Source organism: Rhyacophila brunnea, unplaced genomic scaffold (genome assembly GCF_057557595.1).
Source record: "Rhyacophila brunnea isolate RB1 unplaced genomic scaffold, BYU_Rbru_1.0 scaffold_22, whole genome shotgun sequence".
Taxonomy (NCBI): Eukaryota; Metazoa; Arthropoda; class Insecta; order Trichoptera; family Rhyacophilidae; genus Rhyacophila; species Rhyacophila brunnea.
The window spans coordinates 20,658,143-20,669,456 of record NW_028232882.1 but is presented as its reverse complement, the minus strand read 5'-3'; the positions used below and the strand labels follow the sequence as shown (position 1 = coordinate 20,669,456).

The 11,314-nt window shown below is 32.4% G+C and overlaps 1 protein-coding gene across 4 annotated transcripts; it reads left to right on the top strand.

Annotated features, from left to right (window-relative positions):
* Positions 1–218: 218 nt before the first annotated feature.
* On the top strand, positions 219–7,159 carry LOC147070190 (uncharacterized). 4 transcript variants are annotated; one of them, XM_085950017.1, is made up of 6 exons: positions 219–459; positions 586–737; positions 1,572–1,764; positions 3,391–3,560; positions 4,436–4,651; positions 5,797–7,159. In XM_085950017.1, exons 2-6 carry the CDS (start codon positions 600–602, stop codon positions 6,763–6,765), a joined length of 1,686 nt encoding a protein of 561 aa, XP_085806143.1. In that variant the 5' UTR covers positions 219–459; positions 586–599; the 3' UTR covers positions 6,766–7,159. The 4 variants fall into 4 exon arrangements, with proteins under 4 accessions (XP_085806143.1, XP_085806145.1, XP_085806146.1 ...); XM_085950019.1 differs by having other exon boundaries at positions 4,451–4,651; positions 5,797–7,130; XM_085950020.1 differs by having other exon boundaries at positions 219–463; positions 4,451–4,651; positions 5,797–7,130.
* Positions 7,160–11,314: the final 4,155 nt, after the last annotated feature.

Sequence of the window (11,314 nt, the reverse complement as noted above, 5' to 3'; positions counted from 1 at the left end):
ACCCAGGTACAGAACTAAATTTTATACCTACCTATATTCATTTAGGTATATAAATCGAGCTTCTTATATACTTTGCATCTTCACAAAAGAGCAAAATTAAATAATAATTTTATTGGTTTCGTATTTTTCATTTATTATACCTAATCCCTAAAAAAGTTTGGAACTGGTAGACAGCACTAAAATAAATTTTAATTTAACTAACAGGCAACATTAAAAGTGGCAGATCTTGAAGTAAATTTCTCGATATCTCTACTTGTCAAAATACCACGAAACTTCATTTGTTTATTGTGATATGTAGTATAAAAAACTAACATAATGCAAGAATTCAATGATAATATCGAAGTTTACAAGACCAGCTTCTCAGTATTTGTGGCATTATTTTATCTGGAAATGCTTTATATTTTAATTATGACCTTGTCAATCCTCAATCGTGTCAATCAGCAATTGACGTCTTAAAACGTAGGTTGGTTTAAATAATTTGTTTACATTGATGTATACCTTTTAAATTTAAAATAGGCACTGCCAAACTAGCTTTTATTTAAACTAATTAATCTGATAAATAAAACATGACTATTTTCTTTCCAGAACATTTAAAAAACATGACTAGCAAACCCTTAATATTAAAAAAATATACCAATGACGATCAATGTAGCATTAAAATCGATGGACGCTATGTGCAACATTTAAAACCATTTCAAATACAAGGAATCAGATTTTTATTCAGCAATTATATCAATGTAAGTAATTGTTACCTCACATTAAAAACTATTTACAAATATAATGATTTAAACTTCCCACAAAAGTCACTTCTCAATATCAAAACAGTGCAGTGTCAGTGATCTGTCATTGTTAATAATATTTGTTCACACATGGACTCCAAAACTACTGATCTCGAATGGACAATTTTTGGATAATACAAACTAATTTTGGTGGCTAATAATTTATACTCACCTAGTTTTGACGCAGGATTTTAAATGTGTAAGTGTCCAACAAAAGTGAACCACACATTATAGATGTGCAATAGTGTGTGTTACAACTTTCAAATTCATAAATATTGAATGAGTGTCAGTGTATAAACGGAGAGCAGTTATCAGAACGATGGACAAGCATATTCTTGACACGTGTTTAAGTTTATACCATATTCTTCCACACTCGAGATCGGTTGCCTGTTACTCCACACCCGTTAGGTATTTCAGTTCCCTGGGTACATACAATGCTCCATATTGTCATACTTGTAAAACACCTCCAAAATTCATTAGCTTTTAGTTTAGACACCAAAATAATTGTACGCCACATATATTATTAGCGGCAAGGGCTGGAGGTAGGCTGTTGAGATCCGACATAAATAGTGCAAATTAAACTTTGTCAGTCATACTTAGGTATCTGTTTTCATTGTACCAACAATACATATTGCAGATGATGCTGAAATTCAATTAAACCTTGCCTAAACCAAACCATAATAGTTTAGGAATGCTAGAGTTATCCGACAAAAATAGTGCACATTTTTCCAAGTTCATATTGCTTTGACGATATGGAGTACTGTATATTTATAAGTATCTTTGTGATTTTAGGGAAGAGGTGTCATCTTGAATGATGAAAGAGGCTTCGGCAAAACCATTCAAACTATCCTTTTCCTCTCTGCGATACATCTCGTATCAAAACCCCTGTATGGTGCTCTAATTTTATGCACTGAAGAAAATTTAAATCACTGGAGGTATCATTTTCATAAATGGACGAATGGACGCCTCAATATCAACAATGAAGGTATGTATATCGACTGCTTAATCTACAAACCAGCCACTTTTGACCTAATATGAGATTTTGATGACATCTTGTTATAAAGCATGTTTTCTATGCCAACACAAAATTTCAAACTCCTAAACCTATAAATAAATACATTATCGTTCTTCACACAAAACACCCAATCGCAGGTGCCAAATTTCCAATATCGTAAATGGAACAACTCCGCTCTTTATTTAATTTTTCTTTATAATATAAAAGGGAAGCTAAAATAGTGTATTATTTCAAATTGTAGCTTATTTGTAAAAAAAAAAAAATTCCAAGTGTATTTTTGCAATTGTTAAATTCCGCTTGATATTTAAATTATTATGTTTTATCTCCTTCCTGAACAATTTGCCCAAATGGAGTTAGCTGGTTTGCGGATTAAGCAGTCGATATGTTAGCCAACAATCATTTTGAAGATTTCAATAGACCAACATAATAATTGCTGTGTAAATGGTTCACCCCACAATGGCCGCGCGGCTTAATCGTCGGCCTATAATGTTGTGGGTCTCAGGTTCGAATCCTGGATCTGGAAAATACACATTATATTCTTTATCAATTTGTGTTTGAGTCAGAGTATGGACCTAATAGGTTGATTGAGTGGCTGACATCCATTTCTTGTAAAAACAAAATCTGTTAATACAAACCTCCACTCTGTGGAGGTCCTTATGATCTTATTAGGATCGGAAATTGTGTTAAGTCGCTATGTACACTGCAATGCGATGCGACACCGACATAATATGATCTTAGAAAAAATAACAAAGCACTTTCCCAACCGCACACAGGTGCATTTTAAATCATATTCGAGAAATTAAGATTTAAGAAACAATACATCATGCATTTGACGCCAGTCAATTTGTCAGGTAAAATCTAGGAAAATAAAGTAAAGCTTACAAAAATATTCCCATTGTGGATCAGAGTTCTGTACCTTATGAAAAAGGGATACCAGAAAACTGGATATGTTTGAAAGGATGATAGATAGATATAGAAGGGTCTTCGGAGTCACATGGCGAGAGAGTTATGTTGGGTCTGGGACGATTCGGCGCCGGGACAACTGGGCGCCACCACGCAACCAAATGAAATTTGAAAATAAATAGACATTCATGAATTATAGGTTATTTTTTAATATATTTATTATTATTATTTATATTTAAATTATTTTATTAGTATTTAATACTTGGTGAGAATTTAAATATGCACACGTATATAATGGTTTAATTGTGCATATTATGTTTAAGTTCTAAGGACAAGAGAGGTCTTTCATTTTTATATAAAGCCTCAGGCATGATAACTCTCAATCCGCAATAAAAAAACATTATGTTAAGAGCGAAATGAATCAAAACTACTAAGTAGTACATAGATAGTAACTGATTAAAATTCCTCGTCTACTTTCTGTATAAAATCGTAACAACAGTGCGACGCCCAATTGTCCTATTCCCGTTATGTTGGTATCGCACTGAATATCTGTGTATAGGGCCGAAGTGTTGAATAGATTATTAAATACTCCAGTGCTTCTCAATAGTTTAACCTTGTATGAAAAAATAATTAAATAAATTCTCAATATATTTAATTCAAAAATAGTATCTTAACGTCTATTTTGAAAACTAGGTTATGACTCCACCAACTATATCATCACTACGTTGGAAGAATGTTCAGAATTTTTGATCCATGAATGGGACGTCATCGTGATTGACGACTTGGAGATCAGAGCCACAGTGAAACATTTGCATTCCATTAAAAGCAGGCAAAGGATATGGCTAACAAATCATAAACTACAAGTAAGTTCGAATAATTAATCCCATGAAGGATCTCCATTGAAAGGCTTGACCTGTGCTGCTCTGAAGTCACTCTGTTTAATCCGAGATGTTAATTGACTTTTAATATTGTGGTCTCCCATACAGTCAATTCTTCTTCTGATAGTATTACTTGAGCAAGGAATCGACCTCAGCAGAAATCATTTGCAATTTTATCTCTGTGAAAGCACAAATTTTTATTGCTGTTAATATAAGTTCTCTTATTGTGTAAGGTTTTTACGCTTTCGCAATTAATATAGCGGGCGGGTGGAATATGCACGGCGACTGGCGAAGTGCAGCGATCGCCGCCGTGACAGCAGACTGAATTAAAGTCAAACGATAATGGATAAATGATAAAAAATATTATTCTAAACTTAAAATAACATACAGAATATTTTTTATCTCTTATCTATTATGGTTTAGGCAGGTTTTAATCGAATTTTTATAACTAACCAGAATGCTTTTAATGATCTGCAATTTGTATTATTATTTCAATGGAAACAAATAAGAATGACTGACCAATTTTATTGTACACTATTTATGCCACATCTCCACAGCATACCTTCACCCTTCGACACTGATGTCATAATATAAATTCTATAATAAATAATAGACATGCCCACTGTCCAAGTCCCACACTTTTAAATTCATTAGAATTTTAATCTCTCTGATGCAACAAATGAAACCAAGACAGAATATAAGGTTTAAGAATAAAAAATTCTTTGTTATAAAAAAATATATCTCGAATCCCACTTGGTCCATCTTTTGGATCAATCATTGGATTTCGGTATTTCACGCCGATATGCAATCCCATATTTTTACTTGTCCCGACAACAATATGTTTTTTGTTAACCTTCCAGTTTGATGTTTGCAAGATGTATGCCTTGATGAATTGGATATCAGACGAGACTATCGGCAAAAGAAATATGTTTCTTCGGAGCTTCGGTTCGCACGCTGATGACGATATACCGACCCAATGGAAAAAGACGCAATTGCTGAATAATCTTTCCAACCAATGGCTCCTGCGAAGAGACAAACATGACGTTGAAACAGATCTTCCTCTCATCGATAAAAAGGTGCTTTTTCCGTTTTATTTACTTTCTACACAGCTACCAATCAAAATGTATATTTCTTCATATTCTGCTCATTGGATAAAATGAACAATTACTACAGACGCAAGTTACCGACCAATATTCATGGAATTAATAAGCGACAATTACACGGTGACTCTCGCAGTCCAATGCATAAGACACCGTTCGATTCCCGGATAGTCACAATATAATTTCTCAACCCTGGGTATTTCGTTACTGTAAATGGGTCTCAGCTAGGGCCGTCAAAAAAGTATTGATACTTTTAGACCGATAACACGTATTGATACTTTTTCTTTCAATGTGATGGCCCTAGTCTCGGCGTATTGTGGCATTTTTAAAAAATGGCAGAATTGTCAGACCCAGTGTTGTAGCGGTAAATAAGACTATTAGACTATTATATTAATCTATTATATATTAATAATTAATAATATAATAATTAAATATTAATTAAACTATTATATATTAATCAAAACTATTAGACAAACTTATAGAGCATGTTACATCTTGATAAAAAAAAGTCCTTGATTCCTACTGATCTGGCCTTTTTTGGCCTCGATTACTCCACTCATCCACACTCTCAATGTTCGATCTTTTAATGAAATGAAAATTAGAAGAAAAAAATGAATTGACAGCCATATAAGCGAACCATCTTAATTAGTTCAAAATTTAAAGATGGATGATTCATTTTGTAGCACATTATTTTCTGTAGCACAAATAAGGCATAGTTAGTTAGTTACGCGGCGCTATACAGTGTGCATAATTCTTTGTTCATTTAATTAAATAATATTCAACCCATCACATTGCAAGACTTACAAACCCAATATTACATGTTAATCTAATGTTATTAACTGTCAACTATTTATTAAATAAACCATGTTACCAATAATGTTACTACTTTGGTTCAAATTGCAAAGATCGTATCTATTTCTTGGCAGATTTGGAAATGCCTCAGGTGGCATAGTTATTAGGAATTATTCACATGAAAGACATTTGGGTCGATAGATCCAAGATATTTTTTATCATTTTTCAAATACATATGTTTCTGTTTCTAAGGCTTTTCAAAATTATGTGTTTTCGATTACTGCTTTCACTTAATTATTAATTAACGAATTCTTTTTTTTTTCATGTAGATATATCTCCAAGAATTTAAAGACTGGCAGCATGGTTTAACCAGCCCCGAAAAACTTCCAGAAGACACTCGTAATACAAATATAATTTTGATTGATGATACTTCACCGAATAATTTTTCTAATGCAAACGAAGATACCTCTCAGTGCTCTGTTGAAATTATTGAAAAATATACCGATCACTCGTCTCCGTCAATGTTGGACTGCTCTGGTTATTTCGAAAAGAGTTTTAAGCACACCGAAGAATTCATGAAAAGGAAGGGCACGAAGGATGTGACGGGGCTGAATATCAAACGAAATAAACCAGAATTTGTGCAACCAGTATTGAACCAATGTATGAATGTATCGGATGTTGCAATGAGCAATTTATTAGATCCTATTTTGGATGAATCAAGATCCGTTGGCGGTACTGAGCAAAATATTGTGAATGATAAGTCTGAAGGTTTTGTAATGGATATTTGTAGTCAAACGGATGTAGTTGAACCGTACTTGAACCACCATTCTTTAGACTCTGTATTGTACGGTTGCGAAACGCAAAATGTTAAAAAAATTATAAATAACAAAGAAGTAAATGGTATTGAAAATTCGTCAGATTTAGTAAAACGTTACGCGTCAGACGGTGTCTGTATTTCGAATGATTTTCAACCGTGTAGATTGGACGAGACCGCTGTTAGAGATCGAGCTGATTATACCGGATTAGTAGAAAAAATGGAAACCGATCCAGCAAACCAGTCTCATTTTTTAGATGTTCTTTTCTTGAATCAAAAGCCGGACAAACATGACTGTAGTTTAGTAATTGTTAAAAGGGCAGCTGTGTCGTTGAAAAATTCTGCGTACCTAGATGCAACTCAGTTAACTAACATTGTTGACAAGAATAAATCTTTCGCTGACTGCCGTACGCAGACTGGCGACACTCAAATTAAAACACACTTCAAGATGCTCGACGACATATTATTTTCATCGAGACAATGATTAATTGATAAAAATGTTATCTGCTTTATCCGTTGTTTATTAAAAATACCTTCTTCGATGCTTTCTTTTTACAATATTGTTGTGCATTATATTTTATGAATTATTATATTTATTTACCTTCGTAGGGTCGTAATAATATGGTAATATTAAATCTTCCATCGCTGTAATTCGAAATTTCTTTTGGCCCAAAAACACTGAATTTTTCTTGATATACTTTTTAATTATGATCACTAATTGCACAACATTTCCCATTACCGTGATGCATAATTTGGTATCTCTGAACTATTTGGGGTGCAACTTACAATCAATGGCGTCCCACAATCACTGTTAAAAAGATTTTTTTATGGGATAATACAGAATTGATGTGATTCAGAAAAATCAGGAACTAAATTTGAAAAAGTTTCAGACTCGTGATGGTTATTATATTACATAAAGATTTTTACTGCTTATTATTGTTTTTATAATGATTTATTTTAATTTTAATATTGGTATTTAAAAATAAGGGCGCATCTTATAATTATTGATGCTATATATTATTTTAAAAATCAGTCAATAAAAGTCATAAATTATTTACTACAGTTTCAAATTTAATAATTTGAATTATTGGCAAAATTTTATTAAATTTCGAATTAACAACGTTTTAATTTATAAACTTGATAGTTAATATTGTTATGAATTATTAATGAAAGCAATTTCAAAAATAATATTACTTATATTATAATAATTAACTAATCCATAATATAGGCGTCCCAATAAGAGCGCCAGATTTAGTTTTTGAATTAAACACATCAACAACAATTCAATGGTTTCACGCGCACTAGATAGGTTGCGCCACATCTCTTGAAGATCCAAATCAATCATTTCAGGCCAAAAGAAATCAGTCACTATCATTATATAACACAAACCATTCACTGCAACTGTATTTTCAAAGAAGTACGGCCCAATCACTCCGCCAGTCCAAAAATACCAAACAATGGCGCGTAGTAGATGCATTTTGGCTTCTCTTGAATCACTCTTGAGTTCTCACTCCACACTCATAAATTTTGCTTATTTACATAGCCATTGCGTTGAAAATGTGCCTCATCACTAAAGATGATTTCCTTAGCAAAATTGTCATTTACTGGCTGATGTTCCACGAACCAATTAACAAATTCGATTAAAATGGTCTACTGGTGTGAGTTCTTGGATCAATTGAATCTTGTATGCATGCAGATCCAGATCTTTCACTGTAATCTGCTTCTTGAAAGGTCTAACTGAAGTGAATGATGACAAATTGATGTCCCTGGGATTTCAGTAATTACCACTTTCTTTCACTGCGGCTATGTTTTCAAGTGAACGCCCTCCAAAAGAAACAATCAAAATTGACTGAAAATTCCACTAAGTTTATAAATAGTTTCAGCAAAACTTTCCCCATTTTTATAAAGAGTTTTAACAATAATAATGCGTTGTTCTTTTGCTTAGCGTTCCATATTTACTAATCGCAAGATTGACTGATGGCACACATGAAATTGTTAGAACGCCAACCTTATAAAAGAAATGATACAAAATTTTACTAGAGCGCTCTCTTACTGGGACACCTATAGTAACAGACATTTACATGTGAAGACATTATTTAAAATAATTATATAATGAGACCACTTAAAAATTAAAATGTGCATAATTTTGTGCATTATTACCCCATTCCTTATATATAATTTTAAGTTTTTTTATTGATAGACATAATATCCTTATATTTTCTTGTAGTCATTTATTATTTATTGCCCAGGGCCCATGCATACGATGTCACTAAACACTAATCGGCCATTATTCGAGTAAATAGTGTTTAGAGTTAAATGAACAAAAGGTGTGCACACAACAAGTAGCATACACTAAGAGTGATACTAATCTGATAGCTGTTATAATAATTACGTATTTTAATCAGAAACAAAATAATATACTTACTGTGAATTTTATCTGCCTTTTTTCGAGTGAGATTCTTGAAGTGAGTTCCGGCACCTTTGTTTTTTAAAAAAGGCAAGAATTCTTTTTGTGGAAAGCAACATTGCCTTGTTGATTAATATGTCTTGCATCTGTTTCATTCCATTTTGATTCCACTGACGGCTTTCGTCGTTATTTCGATTTAACGTAACGTCGTCATTCTATGCAATATGGGCCTAGGACTATTATATCAATAGATACTTGTTATTTTCAAAGTTATTTATCTATATGAGAATTTGAAAAATAACTATTGAAATAAATACAATACTGGTCAAAGTTACGAATAAGTAATATTAATATTATTGTGACTTTCAAATTGTTGAATTAGAAAAATATATTTATGTATTTATTTAACATATAAGTCGGTATTCGTTCATTGGGTGTTTGTGTTACATAATTGTTTAAAAATTGTTATTTAATAAAATGGTTATAAATGTAATTAATAACATACGTATCATAGCAGTGATGGAAAATCCCCTACCTCTACTCTACAATAATATAAAATGTTTCAAACCAAAGCTTGACATTGCGAATTGCAAGCATTATTAATTTTACAGTGGAACCTCAATTTAATGTGTCCAGAATTAATGTTTTCCCGCTATTTTCATGAACTCTGTTTGCAGTTCTGTTTCATTTTATTCTCGGCTTTACATTTATATTAAGTAGGTATTCAAATTTAAAATCTGATTAATTTTCAACGCATGATATCATTGAAAAGAATTCCAGTCGCATGTGTGCATTCTATTTATAGACGTCACGTCTGCAGTGCACAAGACCAAAGTTACACAATGCGATTGTATAATTTGGTGTATTGTAATTTTTTTTTTTTAAATATTATACTATACCTCTTATTTACGTTTTTTGTCAGTCCCTTAAGGACTTCAGCTGGGGCACGGTTTAAAACGATCGTGACTACACGACGCGAAGATTGTGCAAACGACCCGTGCAAAACAAAACATAATTTGTCATAAAAATTCAACATGCGTCCATTTAATGTTATGTTTATTGTTCTATTAATAATAATAATAATAATATATTCATTGACATGTTTTCTTTTTCAAGTAAATGGGTAACGTCATCTTTACACGATTTAAGAATTAATTCGCCCGATGCCATCACAAAACAAATTGACGTGTTCACAGCTCGACTATTGCTCTCCGATTGGCAGCGAGCCCGAAATTTCGTCACACCTATAGTTGAAAATTATTTGCCGTCTCACTGAAGTATGCTCTTAAAAACCGTAAAATGAGGGTTTCACCGTATTTACTATGTATATATTTAATTTAAATTTTATCTTTACTGAAATAAAAAGTGGCAGTGGAAATAATTCAAGCCGCACTCAATGTATCTAAAAGTTAAAAAAAAAAAAATCCAATATCAAATTCGCAGATCTATTTTTAGTGCTTCCTTCCAAAAAAGTTTTTTAGTTTGTTTTTTTTTCAGATTTACATGTGATTTATTTCTGATCTATATTTTTTATGAAGAGTTTAATATTGTAAAATAGAAAAATCGTTAACAACTAACTGTCGGCCTGAGATTTAGGCACCTTACCCGTCTATGCCCAAATATTTTACATACTCTGGAGATGAGATAGCTTCATCAGTGGGCTATTCTTGTTTCAAAAATATGCTAGATATGTCCATGCTAAATGATATAAAAGCCTCTTTGTTTATTTATACTATGTAACCAAATTTAAGAGTCATAAACAGATATTAAAGTGTTTATGAACGTCCAAGGTTGACAGCGATGCTTTTGAATTTTGATCGTAGTTCTAATTGTTGTTTATGCTTCCAAATCAGTGCGGTAATAATATGTTGATGAACATTTTCATGAGCATGACAATTGATGTAACTGACGAGGTATCGTCATTCTATCTTATTAATAAACCTCTAGTCCACTGATTGAGTTAGGTACATGTGACTTAGTACTAGAGGTTCATTTGCAGACAAATTCACACAAGAGACTGAAAAGTTTAACGTGAGGCTTCGCCACGGCGCTCGTATTGTTTTCGATTTCGAAGTATTATGAGAGTATTGCCAGGATTGGAAGATATTATTTCCCACTTCCTTAAATAGATATTATATATTTTCGCAAATTTCAAATACAATAATATACATTTTTTCCCAATAACTTAGGATAAATTGACATTAAAATTTCAAGTGTGTTTTGTACCTGTCATCGCGGCAACTCTTTTGATAATGTTGAAGGGCCGAATAAGCTTATTTTGTCGTTTTTCTTCACAGTATGAGATAAGATGACTTATAATCTTCCTGCTGTCACTTTTCAAAACTTTTGCCATTATTAACACGTTTAAATGACTGATAGTAACGTCAAATGCTTTCATGGTGAGGGAAATGAATACTGAAACGCGAGAGGAGGAAACTTAAACTTATCGCACTCACTGCCATAACATTTATTTGCTAATTTCCAAGGCATATAGAGAGACAATCCATTACGATGAGTGGATAAGTAGCCGGTAATACTACACTTCAACATTATTTATTAGTTGTAAAATTTGTGTAAAACCGTTTATAACTGCACTTGAGTAAGTATTCAGAATAGACTTAAAAAT

Coding starts and splice junctions, on each gene's coding strand:
- LOC147070190 (XM_085950017.1), top strand. CDS start 600: ATGACTAGCAAACCCTTAATATTAAAAAAATATACCAATGACGATCAA. Junction 1,765..3,390: donor CCTCAATATCAACAATGAAG/GTATGTATATCG, acceptor TTTGAAAACTAG/GTTATGACTCCACCAACTAT. Junction 4,652..5,796: donor TTCCTCTCATCGATAAAAAG/GTGCTTTTTCCG, acceptor TTTTTCATGTAG/ATATATCTCCAAGAATTTAA.